The sequence below is a fragment of the Somniosus microcephalus genome, unplaced genomic scaffold (genome assembly GCF_052327205.1).
Source record: "Somniosus microcephalus isolate GS21.2 unplaced genomic scaffold, FLI_Smic_1.0 unresolved_chr1, whole genome shotgun sequence".
In the NCBI taxonomy this organism is placed as follows: domain Eukaryota; kingdom Metazoa; phylum Chordata; class Chondrichthyes; order Squaliformes; family Somniosidae; genus Somniosus; species Somniosus microcephalus.
In genome coordinates, this window is record NW_028225179.1 from 135,029,167 (window position 1) to 135,050,854 (window position 21,688).

Consider the following 21,688-nt stretch of genomic DNA (forward strand, 5'->3'; position numbering starts at 1 on the left):
TCTTGATGAGATCACAATTGACAGTGGAAACCTTCACACTGGGTTATAATCACACCTTCTGACACTAACCTTGCTTGGAAGAGGTATAGACATTGGAGGTTGAGTTCGTCATCGCCTGCGTGAAGTTGGCTGTGAAGGATGCGGGTCGATGGGATGAGGCGCCACCAGGGGAATTTTTAATTTGGTGCATCATTTAATCTGTAAAACAGTTTCATAGAATCACGGAACTTTGCCGCACAGAAGGTGGCCATTCGGCCCATCATGCCTGTGCCGGCTCTTTGAAAGAGCTGTCCAATTAGTGCCACTCCTCCCTGCTCTTTCCTCCCCCACCACCCCCCCCCCCCCCCATAGCCCTGCAAATGTTTCCCCTTCAAATATTCATACAATTCACTTTTGCAAGTTATTATTGAATCTGCCTCCACCGCCCTTTCAGGCAGTGATCACGACAACTCGCTGTGTAAAAAAGTGTTTCCTCATGTCGCCTCCGGTTCTTTTGCCAATCAACTTAAATCTGTGTCCTCTGGTTACTGACCCTTCTGCCACTGGAAACAGTTTCTCCTTATTTACTCTATGAAAACCGTTCATGATTTTGAACACCTCTATCAAATCTCCTCTTAACCTTCTCTGCTCTAAGGAGAACAACAGTTTCTCCAGGTGCTTAATGCAGGATTCAATCCTTATTTGTTACATGGAGTAGGGCATAGTTTCAAGGTAAGGGGCAGGAGGTTTAGAAGGGATTTGAGGAAAAACTTTTTCACCCAGAGGGTGGTTGGAATCTGGAACTCACTGCCTGAAAGGGTGGTAGAGGCAGGAACCCTCACAACATTCAAGAAGCATTTAGATGAGCACTTGAAACGCCATAGCATACAAGGCTACGGACCAAGTGCTGGAAAATGGGATTAGAATAGACAGGGCTTGATGGCTGGTGCGGACATGACGGGCCGAAGGGCCTCTTTCTGTGCTGTATAACTCTATGGGGGAGAAATTCAGTATCGCCCTGTTTGGGGCGCCGTTCTCGGCCGTGCGCAAAATTTAGCGCCTGCCGCTAATTATCGCCTCCGACGGCAAACTTGGCTTTTATCGCCCCTGGAGGTGATTGGAGCGCTAAATCAGGCGCTACACACCTGTCTTAAGGCGCTAAGGCCGAGGAGTGAGGAGCGAGGGCGGGTGCAGCGCAGGTGCTGTCAGTTACCGATTGAACACAGACACACTGGCGCCGGTCAGTTCTTAAAGGGGAGGGTCGATCTTGCTCTGCAGCCACATCCTGCTCATTGGAGCCTTGAATCTCGGCCTGGACAGACCTGTGCCTAAATCTTCCAGCCAAGGACTATGGAGAGGGCCAGGGAGCGAGCACAGCGCTTCAGCGAGTGGGCCTTGGAGGCTCTGGTTGGTGCAGTGGAGCGCAGAAGATCCATTCTGTACCCAGAGAGTGGCAGGAGGCCTTTGCCACGTGAGTACAGAAGAGTGTGGAGGGAGGTGGCTCAGGGCGGCTCCTCAAGGAGCATGGTGCCCAGGACCCATATCCAATGTAGAAAAAAGTGCAATGACCTCACTCGGGTCGTCAGGGTGAGTGGCTTTTTTTCAAAACCTCTCCATCCCTCCATCTCAACCTCACACTATGGCCAGAGTGTCTTAAAAGCCCCAATGCCCAACACTCATCCAACACCTATGGCCCTTTCATCAAACACACACGCACATTCCACACAGTAAGGGCTATTCAACTACGGGAGGCACATCAGGCAAGACCATGGCTGTATATTTACTCAGACACCATCCTTTTTCTTGCAGGCCAAGCTATCTCATAATAGGAGACAGCAGCAACGGGTGGAGGGCGGCCTCAGCTGCAACCCCTCAGCGATTTTGAGGTGAGCGTCCAGAGGATAGTGGCAAGCCGGGTGATCGGTCCCGTCGCCATTGGAGACGCCGACCCCGTTCTGGACAGCAATGGTAAGATCATCACCTTTTTGTCCTCTCTCCTTCCACTTGTTCCTCACAACACCAGCCTTTGACACTTTCAATCCAAATTACTAAATCACTGCACTCATGCCTCCCTTGCTGCCACCCTGTCCTCACGCTAAAGCCACTCTTGTACCACCCTGCTTTCAGATGGTGATTCACCAGGTGAGGAGATGGGCCCTCAAGCTGCCAGTGGGAGTGAAGCTGAAGGCGAGGAGGAAGAGGAAGCCGGAGCATCAGCGCCACCGTCTTCCGAGGAAGCCCATGCCCACACTGGGAACACACCTTCCCTGGAGGAGAGCAGGGGGGAATGGTCTGATGAGGGTGAAGCTCCAGGACCCAGCGGGCTGCAGCAACGCGATGGGAGTAGGGAAGCTCGGGGGCCTTCTCCCCGGAGGGAGAGTATGCCATCGAGTCCTACTGCACTGGATGCAGAGGAGGAGCGGCTCCTCGTTGAAATGAACACCGAGGCGGTGCAGAGGCACACTGAGCTCATGGGTGCAGTGGGAAGGGTGCCCGAATGCATTGAATCACTGGCAAAGAGTGTGGAGCATTTCGCTGTAGCACAGGCGGATGCCACGCAACTGCTTAGTGCTGCAATGCAGTCAGTGGCTGCCATGAGCCCATCTCTGACTGCTCTCATGCAGACTCAGACTGAGGCCACGCGAGCACTGACTGCTGCCATCCTCGCTGGTTCGGACACATTTCCCCGGGGCTCTCACTGCGCCTCAACAGGCCAGCAATCTGTGCTGCAGCAGATTGCTCCGGATGCTGAGGTGCTGCCCTGTGGGAGTTGTAATGTTTGAAAATTTCTGCACAACCTCAGAACAGAAGGAAAGCATTATTTTAAAGATGATTTTGGAACATTACAGAAGAAATCTGTAAAAAGGATAATTGTATGGTTGGGCCTAACAGAAGAATTTCAAAGAGTTAAATTAAGGAAGAGATTTTGGACTGTTTTAAGGAGTTATTGGGCCAAAGGGATTTAAAATAAAAATCCCAGGAAGTTTTGGCTGGTTTAAAAGGATATGTTCAGGCTTGCAAAAGGCTGGGACAAAGGGGAGGAGAGTGGACGCCCGAGTTTGGATATTGGACTGTCTAAGGAATGTCCAGGGCCGCCCCAGTTTTACATAAGGACAATGAAGACTGTTTTCCCGCCAAGAAGTCACAGAGCCAGGTATCGAATAAACAGGACATGCCCCCAGCAATACAAAGGAAGGAACATTAGCCCTACAGGTTACCACAAACAAACCACAGTCCAAAACCAATTACTGGGAACTTTGGTTTATCCAGAGGTTATATGTCCGGAATACTCGATCTAACGGCAAAAATCAGGAGCCATTTTCTATAAGTTTTTTTTAGTTCTCGTTGCTTTTTTTTCCCCAGTCAGGCACTGCAAGGTCTGTAGCTATAGCAACAGCTTCAGCTAGAGACGCTTGCAGCTGCAGCCGACTGTTTAGAAGCTGTTGCTAAGCAACAGTGTTTGTTGTCAGACACGGAGATGAAACCTCCGTATGCTTCAACATTAACTTTGTATGTCCGGCAGTTTTGATAGATCGGTAACACGCCGGTCCCGTCGGTGCCGGATATAACAAAGTTTCCTGTAAAGAGATTGACAAACATTTTGCATTTTAAAACTGGTTTCAAGGCAATCCTGAAACCAGTTAAAGGCCGGTAAAGTTTAGATGAGCCATCCCCTAAACTCGTTAAGTTTGGATGGGCCATCCCCAAAGCTCGTTAAAGTTTTAAAACACATTAAAAATAATGAGCCTGCCAAATTTAACGAAACCCGAGATTTGGTGGTCAAATAAGCCAGGCCCCAAATTAGTATAATTGAGGCCTGCCTTTTCAGTTCAAACGGTACAGACAGCGGAAACAGTGAGATAGTTCGACGGATAGCCAGTTCGAGTTCAAGTTCAGCCAACCAGCTCAAGAGAAAGATCATCATCGGAGACTTGAAGGAAGAAAGAAGAAACAGAGATCGCGGCAACCAAAGGCCCACAGAAGCCAACAACCGCCAATATTAAAACCAACCAGGTAATATTGGGCCACCGCGACCAACAAGAAACCAACTGCCGAAAAACTCACGAACCAAAGACTTGTTTCCACTCTACAGGCTAGTCTGACTTACCCCTGGGTAAGGTTTGGACACAAAAGACCCTAAAGCTAGCCCTAACCAAAAGAAATTGGGTACTTACCCGATAGATCCATCAGCGCGACTAACCGCATCTGCGGACAAACCCAAAACTGAAGACCCAACGCAGGTGCAGTCTTCTACCATGTCCGAGGTACGGCAGGCCCCAACCGCCACAACTAAAGAGAACCCTGAAATCGCGAACCTCTACATCTGTCAAGAAAGTCATTTTGGTGAGCATTTCCTGGTCCTCTGGATTCCAGCCTAGCTAGTGTTAGTGGGGTTGGGAGGGTAAGGGATTTTGTGTATTGTAATTCTCCCTCGCTTATTCCGTGTGTTCCCCACCCTTTTAAAGTATAAGTTTCATTGTATTGTATACTTTCCTGTCTCAATAAAGATCTGAATTCTTTTGACTAACCCAGGTGTCTGTTGCAAGTTTATTGCAACCCCCAAATAAGTCCAAAGTCCAGAACAAAAGGGAGTGGGAGCGATTTGAACCGCTCAAAGGAGTCAGAGGTGAAGCTGACAAACAACCCACCCACCACCCCTTACAGAGTGCCAGTGTGTTGGTCGAGCAGGGAGTTGATGTCCTCTCTCAAGATGACAGCATTCCTGCTGCCACCACTGTCACTTCTCCACTGCACTTGCCACCGCCTGTAGGACAGACTGCTGCCACCCATGCAGAGTTGGAGCAGTCAGCAGCCGGGCCCTCCAGGCCCAGAGCTGGTCCAGGCCGTCCCTCAAGGGCATCTGTCACAACCTGAGACTGCAATCAGCAGCCTTCCACCAGCCTTGCTGCAGCCACTGGGGTCCCATTATGGAGGAGCTGTAGGGTGGGAAGGGGGGAAGTGCGCAATGGAAGGAGATCACCCTTGGAGGGCAAAAAGTAGGAGGTGTGACAAAATGTTGTTCATTTTTTTAATAAAGGCTGAGTTTCGTGGTCAATTTTTTTTTACTGTTTTGGACATTGTCTCCAGGTTGTGAGAGCCAGTTATGTTAATGACAGTTTTTTTTTTGTGTTTCTTTCTATTAGTTTGTCATGCGGAAATGACACACACAGTGTTTGTAAAATAAAAACGTTTTTGTATTCAAAATGTACATGTTTGGTCTTTGCAATCATTGTTGCCTTGACCGGCTTAGGGGCTGCGGGTTGGTTTCATTCAGGTTGTTCTCAATGGCAGAAGCCATTTCCCCAGACAGGGCCCAGAAGCGGCTTGCTATGAGCCTTTGACGGACGGCCCTTCCAGTTTCTACATTGTGTGCCTCCCTCCCGCCTTGGTGCTGCTGATGATCATCCTCCTCTTCCTCCTCCTCCTCTGGTGGTGCTCCAAGGCCTGGTGGCATTGGCTGGGTCCTGAGGTTTGCCAGGTTATGCAGCATGCAGCACACAACAATGAAGTGGGAGGCTTGCTCAGGCGAGTACTGCAGGGCTCCTCCAGAATGGTCCAGACAGCGGAACCGTTGCCTGAGCACGCCGATTGTGTGCTCAACGATGTTCCTGGTAGCTTGATGGCTCTCGTTGTACCGCAGCTCAGCAGGGGTGTTGGGCATACGGAGTGGTGTCATCAGCCAGGTGCACAGAGGATACCCCTTGTCCCCGAGAAGCCAACCACCTGGGTGATGCGATGCCTGGAAAAGTTCTGCCACAGTAGACTGGCGCAGGATGAAGGCATCGTGGCTGCTGCTAGGATAGTGGGCATTGACAGCGAGTATCAGCTGTCTGTGGTCACAGACCAACTGAACGTTTAAGGAATGGAAGCCCTTTCGGTTGCGGAAATCCTCGGCATTCTCATGCGGAGCACGCAAAGCCACATGGGTGCAGTCAATGGCACCCTGCACCATGGGGAAGCCCGCTATCCTTGCAAAGCCCGTTGCGCGTTCTTGCTGCTTGTCCGGGTCATGGGGAAAGAGATGTACTCTCGTCTCCTTTTAAAGAGGGCATTTGTGACCTGACGGATGCAGCAATGCACCGCGAACTGGGAGATATTGGCGATGCCCCCAGTAGCTGATTGAAATGAGCCGGTGGCATAAAAGTTGACAGCCACTGTTATCTTCAGTGCCACCGACAGAGACGTCCTGCTCCTCAGTTGAGGCTGCAGATCTTGCTGCAGCAGGTGGCAGAGCTCAGTGACCACCTCCTTGCTGAAGCGCAGCCTTCGCAAACACTGCTCCTCAGACATATTAATGTAGGAGAATTGTTGGCGAAATACCCTGGGAGGGTAAGGTCTCCTGTACAGAGGCCTGTTGGCCCTCCTCCATCTGGCCATGATTGCCACTCTCTCTCTGCGTCTCTGTGCCCTCCGAATGCGATGGCGCAGGACGACGCCCCCATTCATTGCAGCCCCCATAGTATCTTGGCAGTCAAAGTAATGAAGGTCAATAACCAAAGTACCTGCAAAGTTATTGTTAGAAGCCAAAACTACTTCAGACAGCCTTGACTCAATGCAGAAGTCTCTCTTTCTCTCTTTATCTCTCTCAAAATCTCTCTCTCTCTCTCAGAACGATTGGTGCAAAAATGTCTACCACACAAAAGCCAGGAAGAGGCCCCCTTTAAATAACGCCCCCCCCCCCCAGCCCCACAGCGACTGGGAAGCGTTCCAGTCTACCCATCGTTGGTAGCGCCAGGCGGAAAGGAGGGGGGCGCCACTCAATTTCCGTTCCGGGGCGTCACAAGGGCGTTGCACTCTCGAATGACGTCAAGATCTGCGTGCGCAAGAGATCGGCGGTATTGTTTAGCGCCGCCGCAAAATGTCCGGTCAGTTCCGCGAGAGGCGCAGATATCGCCTCGCCCGTGCGCTAGTTGCTTTGCGCCCCATTCACGCCCTCTTAAGGCGCTAACGGGAGGCGCAAACCAACTGAATTTTTCCCCCTATGACTCTATTCAACTATTAAAGTACCTTGGAATGAAATTGAACTTAAAAAAAATAAAACAATAGAACTTTAGAATTTGTTATTAAACGACTTGAAGGTAAGTGTCTTTATAGACAACACTTGGTCCAGGCTTTGTTTGCCTAAGGGGGTCGTAGAGGAATTTTACAGAGTATTTTTTTCCCTTACTGGCCCTGGTTTTTTCTCTTTTTTGCCTCTCCCGGGAGATTACACGGCCGTGAGGGTTTGGGCGGGGTGAGGGGATGGGGGGGGGGGGTGCGGGTGGTGGGGGGGTGCATGTAGAGAGGTGGGCATTGGGGTGCGAAGGCAGGTAGGAAGTGACTAGTCATGAAGCTCCTGCCACCTTGGTATGTCGGGCAGGCTTGCTGGTCTTTTCCTGCCTATCAATCTCATATGTTGGTAACATAAATTAGGTAGAGCTTTGGTGAGGCCACATCTGGAGTACTGTGTGCAGTTCTGGTCTCCTTACCTAAGGAAGGATATAGAGGGGGGTGCAACGAAGATTCACTAGATTGATTCCTGGGATGAGAGGGTTGTCCTATGAAGAAGGATTGAGTAGACTGGGCATATACTCTCTGGAGTTTAGAAGAATGAGACTTGATCTCATTGAAACCTATAAATTTTTTGAGGGCTTGACAGGGTAGATGCTGAGAGGCTGTTTTCCCCCGGCTGGAGTGTTTAGAACTAGGGGGCATAGGCTCAGGATAAGCGGTCGGCCATTTAGGACTGAGATGAGGGGAAATTTCTTCACTCAGGTTGTGAATCTTTGGAACTCTCTACCCCAGAGGGCTGTGGATGCTGAGTCACTGAGTATTTTCAAGACTGACTCTGATGGGTGGGTCACATCGACCGCATGCCCGATATGAGACTCCCAAGACAAGCGCTCTACTCGGAGCTCCGACACGGCAAGAGAGCCCCAGTAGGCAGAGGAAACGCTTCAAGGACACCCTCAAAGCCTCCTTGTAAAAGTGTAACATCCCCACCGACACCTGGGAATCCCTGGCCCAAGACCGCACAAAGTGGAGGAGAAGCATCCGGGAAGGTGCCGAACACCTCGAGTCTCTTCGCCGGGAGCAAGCGGAAGCCAAGTGCAAACAGCGGAAGGAGCGCACGTCGACCCAAGCACCCCACCGACCCGCCCCTTCAACCACCGTCTGCCCCACTTGTGACAGAGACTGTAGGTCCCGCATTGGACTCATCAGTCACCTGAGAACTCATTTTTAGTGTGGAAGCAAGTCATCCTCAGTTCCAAGGGACTGACTAAGAAGAGAAGACCATTTAAATAATACTCTGCCTTTCTGTTTTTCCTACCGAAGTGGATAACTTCACATTTATCCACGTTATACTACATCTGCCATGTATTTGCCCACTCACTCAACTTGTCTAAATCGCCTTGAAGCCTCTTTGCATCCTCCTCACAACTCACAATCCCACTTAGTTTTGTGTCATCAGCAAACTTGGAAATATTACATTTAGTTCCCTCATCCAAATCATTGATATATATTGTGAATAGCTGGGGCCCAAGCACTGATCCCTACGGTACCCCACTAGTCATCGCCTGCCACCCTGAAAAAGACCCATTTATTCCTACTCTCTGTTTCCTGTCTGTTAACCAATTTTTAATCCATGCCAGCATATTGCCCTCAATCCCATGTGCTTTAATTTTGCACACTAACCTCTTATGTGGGAGTTTGTCAAAGGACTTCTGAAAATCAAAATACAGGAAACTTTGTGATATCCGGCACCGACGGGACCGAGCTGTTGCCGTCCCATCAAAACTGCCGGACAAACCAGTGCTAATGTTGAAACATACGGAGATTTTGAGCTCCGTATCTGGCAACAAACCCTGTTGCTTAGCAACAGCTTCTAAACAGTCGGCCGTACCTTGGAAGCATCTCTGTCGCTTAGCAACAGCCTCAGAGAGACTTTGCAGAGCCTGACTGTTGAAAAAAAAGCCACGAGAAGGAAAAAAACCTAACAAAACGGCTCCTGATTTTTGCCGGTGGCTCGAGCTTGCCGAACATTTAGCCTCCAGATAACACAAAGTTTCCTGTATATGCCCATTCTGCAAGTTTATTAATGTCCTCCTGTAATTTGTTGCAGTCCTCCTCAGTATTGACTAGCCCCCCCCGCAATTTGGTGTCATCCGCAAATTTAGAAATTGTGATTTTGATTCCTAAGTCTAAATCGTTAATGTAGTGTATGTGCTTTAAGTCAGAACTACTTTTTACAGCTCCTGTATACTGTAGTACCGGCAGTGACCACACCGGTATATAAGCTGTGCGCATGCCTCTGTACCCCAGTCTAGAGATTACTCTCCGCCAGTAAAGACCTGTTATTTGTTTATGTACAGCATCCGTGTAATTATTTATCCACTGAACCACGGATCTAACAGTGCCGACGAGTGTTGATGCGAATCTACCTGCAACATAAAAAATTAAAAAAATAGTCGAGTCCAGGAACACGGGCGTCGACCGCGAGCAACCACCCAGCAGTCAGGCAGAGATCCAACTTCGCTGGGGAGGCTGTGGAGAGCCGGGCTTGGTTCCCCAGCCACAACGAGCAGTAAGAAACCGACGACAGATCCAGAGCAGACCCTTCCCAAGCAGCGGTGGCTGGAACCGACCGACGGCAGAGAGAGAGAGCCGGGCAGCGTCAATGGGGTAAGAAAGAGGGCGAAGAGAGCAGGGCGCAGCCGGGGGTTGATCACCGAGCGGCGTTGAGGAAAAATACTGCAAACCGGAGAGAGAGAGGGTAAGAAACAGCTGGGTTCTAGACTGAGCGGTGTCGACAAATATCAAGAGAAGAACGCACAGAGCACAGCCAGGGATCACGGGCTGATCAGGGTCCGCGGGGCAAAGCAAGGGGAGACGCCATTGAGCCGCAGAGAAGCAGGGAGAGTGCGGGAGACGCCATTGAGCCGCGGAGAAGCAGGGAGAGCGCGGGAGGCGCCATTGAGCCGCGGAGAAGAAGAAAGAGTGCGGGAGACGCCATTTTGCGAAGCCGCAGCGGAGAAGACGGGCGAGCGCGGGAAGGAAGGAAAGCGCGGGAGACGCCATTTTGTGCCAGCGGAGAAGAAGGGGAAGCGCGGGAGGCGCCATTGGTGATAGTTAACGCAAAACCAAGGATGCCGAAGAGTGGCAGTATCTCTATGTTCGACAATGAAGTCGAAGATTGGGTGACATATGTGGAACGTATTGAGGTGTACTGCAGGGCGAATGAAGTGCCAGATGCTAATAAAGCACTGGTTCTGTTAAATTCCATGGGTGCAGAAACTTATGGGTTACTGCGAAATCTAATAACCCCAGAGAAGCCGGTAAACAAGAATTTTGAAAGCATAGTAGAAATCCTACAGGACCACTTAAACCCCACACCGCTGCTGATAGCAGAACGATTTAAGTTCCATAAAAGGAACCAACACAAAGACGAAAGCAATGCTGAGTACCTAACGGAACTGCGCAAGCTATCGAAATACTGCCAGTTTGGAGCGGGACTAGCAGACACGTTAAGGGACAAGTTTGTGTGTGGGCTACAAAGTGAAGGAACCCAGAAACGGCTTCTATCAGAACAGGACCTTACGCTGGACAAAGCTTTCAGTATGGCAGTATCACACGAAGCAGCCGCAAGGGGCGCTGCAGAGATACAACGGAGACCGCAAGAATATGGCACCAACGAAATGACCTATGGAACAGGGAAGTGCTATCGCTGCGGCAGAACAACACATGACCAGAAAGATTGTTGGTTCAAGGACCAAGTGTGCAGACAGTATGGGAAAGCAGGACACATAGCAAGAGTCTGCAGGTCTGGGAAGAAAACCAACAGTAAGAAATCTCCACAGGAGAAGTACAAAAAGGTACACCAGGTGATGGACAGTGGTTCAGACGAACAGAAAAGTGACACAGACTCCGGAAGCAAGGAGCTGGGTTGTCTGAAACTACATAATGTAACCGAAATGGAGGATCACCAGACTATCTGGGTTACACTCAAGATAAACGGAGTCCAAGTGGAAATGGAATTGGACACAGGGTCAGCTCTAACAGTCATAAATCAAAGAGACTACAAGCGGCTATTTTCACACATACCCTTGAAAGCTACAGAGATTGTCTTGAAGACGTATACGGGGCAAAAAGTCTACCCCAAAGGAAAAATAAGGGTGAAAGCATTGGGGAAACACTATGTGTATGTAGATAAACCTGTATAATCCCCTTTTAACTGCTGTATTCCCCTCCCCCCGCAAGACAGTTGCAAGCTGAGAGGAATAAGGCACGTTCAGACTTGCCTGCTGCTGAGAGAAGGAAAACCAATCAGGTTCCAGCAGGTGACCAATCCGTGAGTCATCACAGGTTCGCGGGCTTCACGAATTCAGTACTGTATTGTGAGAGTTGGAGTAAAGACCTATTTCTTGTAGCTCGCTGTGTTGCCTATTTCTTTACGCGGGAGACCATAGTCCCCCACATTGGTGACCCCGAATGTCGGCAGCCGAAGCCCTTGGCTCACGCAGCCCTACAGAGGCCAGTAACAACCCGATGGCAACCAGCAGTAGCTTGATGTCGGCCGGCGCCGCGTCCTTGAAGCTCCCCACCTTCTGGGAACACCAAGCACCAGCTTGGTTCTCACACTCGGAGGCCCAATTCACCCTTCGCAGGGTTCAAGACGATGAAGAAAGGTACCTCCACGTAATCTCAGCACTAGCAAGCTCTACCGCCGCCGAAGTTCTCGACCTGCTGGGGAACCCACCACAGACCGGCAAGTACTCAACCATTAAGGGCCGCTTGCTGTAGGCTTACGGCCTGTCCAAGGAGGAGAGGGCCCGCAGGCTTCTCTCACTACCAGGCCTCGGCGATTCTACCCTGACCCAGTTGATGAGCCGGATGCTTGCGCTCCTGGGCTCTGAACCGCAGTGCTTTTTGTTTCGGGCCCTTTTCCTCAGCCTGCTTCCTCAGCAGGTACAGACTGCCCTCGCGGGGTCCCCGATCACGGACTGCATACAACTGGCAGCCGCCGCGGACAAAGTCTTCACCGTCGCCCAACTCGGCTGTGCAGCCGCGAGGCTCCCCGACACCACCGAGCGCGCGCCGCCACGCCAGGCCGCAGAACTATGCTACTACCACGCGCGTTTCGGCCACAAGGCCCAACGCTGCAGAGCACCCTGCTCTTTCGATCAAACCAAGATGGCCGCCCGGCCCAACGCACCAGCCCCGCGCCGCCGCCTAGGCCCGCTTGACCCACCCCCGCCGCCACGATGGCCATTGGCACCGCAGGTAAACTGCTGTACATAACCGACTCTCTTTCAGGGCGCAGATTCCTTTGCGACACCGGAGCCCAATGCAGCATAATTCCTGCCTCCCAGCTCGACATCCAGGCAGGCCGCAGCGGCCCACCCCTCGTGGCGGCAAATGGCGCAGCCATCGCTACTTTCGGAAAGCGACGGGCCGAGGTTTGTTTCAACGGCCAGCGATTTACGTGGGGTTTCATGACGGCCTCGGTGGCACATCCTTTGCTGGACGCCGATTTTCTTTGCGCCCACGGACTCCTGGTCGACGTCCGCAACAGGCGCCTGATCGACGCAGCAACTTTCGCTTCACTGGCCTGCCAGCAGAGCAACAGCCCGGCCCTCGTCAGGTCCTGCTCCGCCCCGGCGCATGACGACTATGCCCGCCTACTCGCAGATTTCCCGAGGCTCACACAACCGACCTTCTCTGCCGCGGCAGCCAAGCATGGGGTCGAGCACCACATCGCCACTACGGGACCACCAGTGTTCGCTCGAGCCAGACGCCTGGACCCAGCCAAGATGGCGGTGACCAAGGAAGAATTTGTCACGATGGAAAAACTGGGCATCATCCGCCGCTCGAACAGCCCTTGGTCGTCCCCCCTCCATATTGTGCCCAAGCTGGGCGGTGGCTGGCGCCCCTGCGGCGACTACAGACGGCTCAACGACGCCACCACACCCGATAGATACCCCATTATGCACATCCAAGACTTCGCGGCACACCTAGCAGGAAAGTCCGTCTTTTCCAAGGTCGACCTGATTCGCGGCTACCATCAGGTCCCCGTCCACCACGCAGACGTCCAGAAGACGGCGGTCATCACCTCCTTCGGAGTGTTTGAGTTCCTGCGCATGCCCTTCAGGCTTAAGAATGCCGCACAGGCCTTCCAACGGCTCATGGACTCCGTCCTACGGGACCTGAGCTTCCTGTTCGTCTATCTGGACGATATCCTCGTGGCCAGTACCAGCAAGGCCGAGCACATCGCGCATTTGCGCTCCCTTTTCCAGCGCCTCAGCCAACATGGGCTAATCGTCAACCCGGCCAAATGCCAGTTTGGAGCAGCCCAAATTGACTTTCTCGGCCACAGAATCTCGCCAAGGGGAGCCATTCCCCTACCTTCCAAGGTGCAGGCGGTGGCGGACTTTCCCCAGCCCACCTCGGTTAAGGCGCTGCAGGAATTTTTGGGGATGGTCAATTTCTATCATCGGTTCGTGCCCAAGGCCGCCGCACTCATGCGCCCCCTCTACGAAGCCACCAGGGGCAAAACGGGCAAAGAGCAACTCACCTGGTCCAGCGAGATGGCGACAGCCTTCCACCAGACCAAAAGGGGCTTGGCCAACGCCACACTACTGGCCCACCCCATCCCGGGCGCCAAGACTGCCCTCACCACGGACGCCTCGGGTTACGCCGTCGGCGCCGTCCAGCAACAGTGGGTCGAAGGCGCGTGGCAGCCACTGGCATTTTTCAGCCGACAGCTGCGCAAGAACGAGCAGGCTTACAACATGTTCGACAGAGAGCTCCTGGCCCTGTTCCTGGCAATCCGGCACTTCCGTTTCCTTCTGGAAGGCCGGCCGTTCACCGCATTCGTGGACCACAAGCCGCTCACTTTCGCCATAGCCAAAGTAACCGAACCCTGGTCCGCGCGCCAACAGCGCCAACTCAACTTCATCTCGGAGTTCACCACGGACATCCGCCACGTCGCCGGCAAGGATAATTTGGTGGCCGACTGCCTTTCAAGACCCTCGCTCCATGCAGTGCACCTGGGCGTCGACTACGCCAGCATGGCGAGAGACCAGGCTGCCGACACGGAGATCCAGGCCCTCAGGACGTCAACTACCAGTCTCACCCTGGCCGACATCCACTTCCACGCAGCTGGCACAACCCTCCTGTGCGACGTCTCAGTCCCTTCGCCTAGGCCAGTCGTTCCATCCGCCTGGCGCAAGCGAGTTTTCGACATCATCCACGGCCTCTCACACCCAGGGATGCGTGCGTCTCAGAAACTTCTGTCCGCCAAGTTCGTCTGGCCTGGACTCCACAAGGATGTGAGAGACTGGACCAACACATGCGTGCCGTATCAGCGCGCTAAGGTCCAGCAGCACACCAAGGCGCCATTGGAGCGTTTCCCGGTGCCCGAGAGGCGTTTCGACAACGTCCACGTCGATCTGGTAGGCCCCTTGCCGCCGTTGCACGGTTTTACACACCTGCTCACGCTCGTCGACCGCACCACCAGATGGCCCGAGGTGGTTCCCCTCGCCTCCACCACCACGACCGACGTCGCGCGAGCATTCGTCTCGACATGGGTGGCCCGGTTCGGCGTGCCGACCGACATATCCTCGGACAGAGGCCCCCAGTTCACCTCCCACTTGTGGAATGCCATCATCGCCGGCCTCGGCACCAAGTTGCACAGGACAACAGCCTACCACCCGCAGGCCAACGGGCTCTGCGAGTGCTTTCATCGTTCTTTGAAAGCCTCTCTCCGCGCCAGCCTGGTCGATACCAGCTGGATCGACAAACTACCCTGGGTTCTCCTGGGATTGCGTACCGCGCCCAAAGAGGACCTCCGCGCCTCTGCAGCCGAGATGGTCTACGGCCAACCGCTCAGAGTACCAGGCGACTTCCTCCCCCTGACAACGGAGCCGTGGTCGGCCGCCAGACAGCTTTCCCTGCACCAGGACGCGGCCCAGCAATTCCGTCCAGTGCCCACTTCGCAACACGACCCGCAGCCGTCCTACGTGCCTCGAGACTTACGACATGCGGAGTTCGTCTTCGTGCGCCGGGACGCACACAGAGGCCCGCTGCAGGCACCATACACCGGCCCTTTCCCAGTATTGGAGACGGGGGACAAAGCTTTTCTTATCGATGTCGGCGGGAAGCCGGACCTTATTTCAGTAGACCGCCTCAAACCGGCGCACCTGGACCTTAGCTTCCCGTTTCGGCCGGCTCTTCCCCCACGGCGGGGCAGACCTCCCACGTTGGCGGCCGCCCCACAAGAGGACCAAGACACGCCAGAACCTTACTTTCCGGCCGCCGCCCCACCTTCGCCGGCAGCCTGTCCAGCCAGCCCACCGGCAGACCAGCCGCCAGACCAGCCGACGAACCAACCGGCCGACCTCCCAGACAGCCCTCCTCACACGCCAGATGGCTACTACAGCCGCTACGGCCGATTGGTCAAACCTCCGCAGAGACTGACTTTTACAGTTAACGAGGATTCTGGGGGGGCGTATGTGTTGCCACATTGGGGAAACACTGTGTGTATGTAGATAAACCTGTATAATCCCCTTTTAACTGCTGTATTCCCCTCCCCCCGCAAGACAGTTGCAAGCTGAGAGGAATAAGGCACGTTCAGACTTGCCTGCTGCTGAGAGAAGGAAAGCCAATCAGGTTCCAGCAGGTGACCAATCCGTGAGTCATCACAGGTTCGCGGGCTTCACGAATTCAGTACTGTATTGTGAGAGTTGGAGTAAAGACCTGTTTCTTGTAGCTCGCTGTGTTGCCTATTTCTTTACGCGGGAGACCGTAGTCCCCCACAAAGTGACATATAAATGTCAGGAAATACCTAAAATGGATATATATGTATTGCCAAATGGAGGACCACCACTGCTAGGACGTGAATGGATCTGGAAGATACATTTAGATTGGCATTCCATACAGGCACTGAAGGTGAAGGCCAAACAGGATGACGACGTCACACCTGGACGACTGTCAAAAATGCTAACTGACGCAAAAGAAGTGTTCAAGGAGGGACTAGGAACACTAAAAGGAATAACAGCAACAATTAAAATAGAGGATAATGCAAGCCCAAAGTTTCTGAAGGCCAGACCAGTGCCTTATGCGATCAGACCAGCGGTTGAAGCAGACCTGGAAGGGTTGGAACGTTCAGGAGTACTGTCCAAAGTGGACTGGAGCGAGTGGGCTACACCCATCGTTCCTGTAATGAAGAGGTCGTTGAGTAATACGCCTGGGGAACCAAAGAAGGTCCGCATCTGTGGGGATTTTAAGGTGACAGTGAACCCAGTCATTCACACGGTGCAATATCCGCTTCCACGAATTGAGGATATTTTCGCCTCGCTATCTGGTGGTAAACGTTTCACCAAAATTGAACTAGCCCAGGCGTACTTGCAAATGGAGGTAGAAGAAGCTTCGAAACATTACCTTACGATCAACACCCATAAAGGTCTCTATCAATACAACTGGCTGGTGTTTGGAGTAGCCTCGGCTCCGGCTATCTGGCAAAGGGCGATGGATCAGGTCCTGCAAGGGATTCCAGGGACCCAGTGTTATTTGGACGACATCTTGGTCACGGGCAAGAATGACGGTGATCACCTCGCTAACTTGGAGAAGGTGCTCGCTAGATTAAAGGAATATGGGCTACGAGCTAATCGCCACAAGTGCGAGTTTTTCCAGAAACAGATCTCGTATTGCGGCCACGTCATCGGTGAAGAGGGGTTACATAAGTCCCCTGACAAGATAGAGGCAGTAGTCAAGGCTCCAGCACCGGAAAATGTGTCACAACTGAGGTCGTTCCTTGGGCTGGTAAGCTATTACCACAAGTTCTTACCAAATTTGTCTACGGTATTACTCCTGCTGAACACCATACTGCAAACAGGGGTACCATGGAAGTGGGATGACGAACGTAGACGAGCTTTCCAGAAGTGTAAAGAATTGATCACATCAAAAGAGGTGTTGGCCCATTTCAACCCAGTACTACCAATTCGTTTGGCATGTGATGCATCACCCTACGGCATTGGAGCGGTGCTGTCGCACAAATTCCCAGACGGGTTGGAGAGGCCAGTAGCCTTTGCGTCTCGGTCACTAACCTCAGCCGAGCACAACTACGCCCAGATTGACAGGGAGGCCCTCAGCCTAGTATGGGGAGTAAAAAAATTCAACCACTATCTGCGTGGACAGAAGTTCACCTTGCTGACTGACCACCAACCACTTCAAATCAAAATCAAATCAAATCAATCAAATCAACTTTTATTGTCATTGTTAGTGCACAAGTGCAGTACAACGAAATGTAGGCTTGCGGCTCCCGAGAGTGTACATTTGGATTAAGACATTTAAACATTCAACATACATTTGGCTTGTAGTATATTAACATAAATATGACCATAATAAAGTGCATTGGCAGATGTGCAGGCTTTAGAGTTTATTTGTGGAGTTCAGTAGGATGACAGCCCTGGGAAAGAAGCTGTTCCTAAATCTGGTCGTACGGGTGCGAATGCATCTGTAGCATCTCCCAGATGGTAGGAGGGCGAACAGACTGTGGCTGGGGTGGGTAGGGTCTTTGATGATGGACCGTGACCTCCGTAGACAGCATTTCTGGTATATGTGCTCTATGGTCGGTAGCCGGGTGCCGGTAATGCGTTGGGCAGTTTTGACTACCTGCTGCAGGGCTTTCCGGTCATAGTAGCTACAGCTGCCATACCATACTGTGATACAGTTTGTCAGGATGCTCTCTATAGTGCAGCGGTAAAAGTTAGAGAGGATCAGGGGTGACAGATTACATCTCTTCAGCCTCCTTAAGAAATATAGGCGCTGCTGGGCCTTCTTCACCAGAGAGTAGGTGTTGAGGGACCAGGAGAGGTCTTCCGTGATGTGGACTCTGAGGAACTTAAAGCTGTCCACCCTTTCCACCACAGCCCCATTGATGTGGATGGGGGTGTGACTTCCGCCTTTGGACTTCCTGAAGTCCACAATGATTTCTTTTGTTTTCTTGGTGTTAAGGGCCAGGCTGTTATCGGCGCACCACTTCACGAGATGCTGGACCTCCTCCCTGTAGGCTGACTCATCGTTGTTGGTGATCTGGCCTACTACCGTGGTGTCATCTGCAAACTTGATGATGGTGTTGGAACCATTAACAGCCACACAGTCGTGGGTGAAGAGGGAGTAGAGGAGGGGGCTCAGCACACATCCTTGTGGGGCCCCTGTGTTCAGGGTCGGGTGGGGGGGGAGGTGTGGTTACCTAATTTGACAGACTGGGGTCTGTTTGTTAGGAAGTCCAGGGTCCAGTTGCAGAGGGAAGTGTTCAGGCCAAGAGTTTGGAGTTTGGTGGCCAGCTTGTTGGGGACGATAGTGTTGAATGCTGAGCTGTAGTCTATAAACAGCATTCTGATGTAGGTCTCCTTACCATCTAGGTGATTCAGTGCCGAGTGTAGAGCAGTTGTGATTGCATCCTCCGTTGATCTGTTTGCACAATAGGCAAGCTGGTGTTGGTCAAGGGAGGCAGGAACACTGGCTTTGATGTGGGCTAAGACCAGTCTCTCGAAACACTTCATTATGATGGGTGTGCGTGCGACAGGTCGATAGTCGTTCAGGCACGTCACAGCCGTTTGTTTTGGCACAGGAATAATGGTAGCGGTCTTGAAGCATGTAGGGACTACTGCCTGGGCCAATGACAGATTGAAGATGGCGGTGAAGACATCAGCCAGCTGATCAGCACATTCCTTGAGTACCCGTCCAGGGATGCTAACCGGTCCAGCAGCCTTTCGTGTGTTCACTCCGCGTAGAACACCCCTTACGTCGGAGGTCAACAGAGTGAGCACCTGGTCTTCCAGGGGTGGCAAGGCTTTGGTAGCCGGCTCCATGTTGTCCCTGTCGAAGCGAGCGTAGAAGTTGTTAAGCTCCTCCGGAAGGGAGGCATCGCTAACCGGGGGACTGGTGTTTTTGCCCTTGTAGTCAGTGATGGACTGGATGCCTTGCCACATGCGCCGGGGGTCCGAGTTGTTGCGGAAGTGGTCCTCTATCCGCAGTGTCTGTTTCCTTTTGGCAGTCCTGATACCCTTTTTTAGGTTGGTCCTAGCTGCACTGTAAGCCGCCGCGTCGCCAGATTTAAATGCTGCGTCGCGTGCTTTCAACAGTAAGCGGACCTCTCCGTTCATCCAGGGTTTCTGGTTGGGGTATGTCCTGATATTTTTATGGGTTGTGACGACCTCGACGCAGCTGTTGATGTAGAATAGCACTGTGGATGCGTATTCCTCGACGTCATTATGGGCAAACATGCCCCAGTCAGTGCGTTCGAAGCAGTCCTGAAGCTCCGATACTGCCCCCTCTGGCCATACTTTCACTGCTCTCACTGATGTTCTCCCTCTTTTGATGAGCGGTTTGTATGCCGGGGCTAGAAACAGAGAGAGGTGGTCAGGCTTCCCAAGGTGGGGGCAGGGATGGGCCTTCAATAACCACAAAACAAGAAGTTATAGACTTAAACAAGTTGGCTTTTAATCACTAAGATCAGAGCTAACATCTCAACACGCCGACTGGTTCACAGGAATGAGTCATACAGATCCTGGGATCTTTATGTAAGAGAAGTCAGGGGCGGAGCCAAGAGCCAAGACCTGGAACCTCCCAGGTTAGTCGGGAAAGAGGAAGTGAAACTATACACAGTGGGGGAGGGTAATATACATGAGTGCAAAACGAATACAGGATCAAGACAAACAGATTTCATTACATTCACCCCTTCTATAGATTTAGTCCATCGGGGTGATGTTTCTTAAAAGTTGCTTTAAGTGAGTCTGTCAGGAGGTTTTGCAGTTCTCAGATATCGGCGCAAAGCCGGTTGGGGTGCCTCTAGGGGAGTGGATTCTGGTTCCTCCGCTGTCCGGGCCTCCGCAGTGTCTTCCAGGTTATCTGCAGTGTCCTCCAGGTTAAAGTTGGGTATTGATACCTCTGGGCGTCCTGTCTCTTTGTAGTGTAGGACTTCATCGGGTAGTCTCCCATCGTTCTCTCCGCTCCCCGAGGGAGCGAGGTCTTTTATGGAAACAGTGTCCTCTCGCCCGTCAGAGTGTTCGATATAGGCGTACTGAGGGTTTGCATGGAGGAGCTGTACCTTTTCCACAAGGGGGTCCGTTTTATGGCCTCTCACGTGCTTCCGCAATAGTACTGTCCCCGGAGACATCAGCCACGCGGGTAGAGATATGCCCGAGGTGGATTTCCGGGGAAAAACGAACATCTTTTCGTGAGGGGTAGCATTAGTGGCTGTACATAACAGAGACCTTATGGAGTGGAGCACATCTGGGAGGACTTCCTGCCAGCGGGAGGTCGGAAGGCCTTTTGACTTTAAGGCTAACGTGACAGCCTTCCAAACAGTAGCATTCTCCCTTTCCACTTGCCCATTACCCCGGGGGTTGTAGCTAGTGGTTCTGCTAGTGGCTATCCCCTTCGAGAGCAAGAACTGGCGCAGCTCGTCACTCATGAATGACGTCCTCCTATCGCTGTGTATGTAGTTCGGCATGCCAAACATGCAGAATAGATTACAGAGACACTTGATGACCGTGGCACTGGTCATGTCTGGGCAGGGAATGGCGAAGGGGAAGCATAGAAACATAGAAGATAGGAGCAGGAGTAGGCCATTCGGCCCTTCGAGCCTGCTCCGCCATTCAACGAGATCATGGCTGATCATCCAAACCCTAGCACCCGGTCCCTACACCGACAGCCATCCCACACAAGCCCTATCCCCGTAACCCCGTAACCCCACGTATTTAATCCCCCCTAACACTAAGGGCCAATTTTTTATCATGGCCAATCAACCTAACCCGCACATCTTTGGACTGTGGGAGGAAACCGGAGCACCCGGAGAAAACCCACGCAAACACGGGGAGAATGTGCAAACTCCACACAGACAGTCACCCGGGAATATTCATCAATGATATTGAGGAAGTATACGTTACGGTCGGCAGAGGGAAGGGGTCCCTTGAAGTCCAGACTTAGGCGCTCGAATGGCCGTGTGGCTTTGATAAGGTGTGCACGGTCAGGCCTGTAGAAACGAGGCTTGCATTCCGCACAGATGCGGCAGGCTCTGGTCATTGCCCTGACCTCCTCGATGGAGTGGGGCAGATTGCGGGACTTTATAAAATGGTATAGTCGGGTGACCCCTGGGTGACAGAGGTCGTTGTGGAGACCCTGTAATTTGTCCGTATGAATGCTGGCACACATTCCCCGCGATAGGGCATCTGGGGGTTCATTAAGGGCTCCCAGCCTGTACATAATATCATAGTCGAACATGGATAGTTCGATCCTCCACCTGAGTATTTTGTCATTCTTGATTTTCCCCCTTTGTTTGTTATTAAACATGAAAGCCACCGACCTCTGGTCGGTGAGCAGGGTGAAACGTTTGCCGGCTAGGTAGTGTCTCCAGTGCCGCACTGCCTCCACTATAGCCTGTGCCTCCTTCTCGACAGAAGAGTGCCTGATTTCAGGTCCCTGAAGGGTTCGGGAGAAGAAGGCCACAGGTCTCCCAGCCTGATTGAGGGTCGCAGCTAAGGCAAAGTCTGACGCATCGCTTTCGACTTGAAAGGAAATGCATTCGTCCACTGCACACGCTGCAGCCCTTTCAATGTCCTGTTTAATACTGGTGAAAGCCTCCCGAGCTTCAGCTGATAGTGGGAAGGACGTCGATTTAATGAGGGGTCGGGCCTTATCAGAGTAATTGGGCACCCATTGGGCA

At 52.4% G+C, this 21,688-nt stretch overlaps 1 protein-coding gene across 3 annotated transcripts in view; it reads right to left on the reverse strand.

Annotated features, from left to right (window-relative positions):
- Window positions 1-21,688, reverse strand: part of LOC147095909 (uncharacterized) — a 78,842-nt gene that overhangs the window by 46,710 nt on the left and 10,444 nt on the right. For 2 of the 3 annotated variants that reach the window (XR_015074839.1, XM_085974920.1), the window contains exon 1: window positions 70-341. Coding sequence is in view for 2 of the 3 variants with exons in the window: in XM_085974920.1 (XP_085831046.1) it covers window positions 70-193 (124 nt within the window). In the remaining variant the exon portion in view is untranslated. Of the gene's footprint in view, window positions 1-69; window positions 342-21,688 lie in introns of those variants that run through there. The other variant, XM_085974921.1, reaches the window with a different exon arrangement.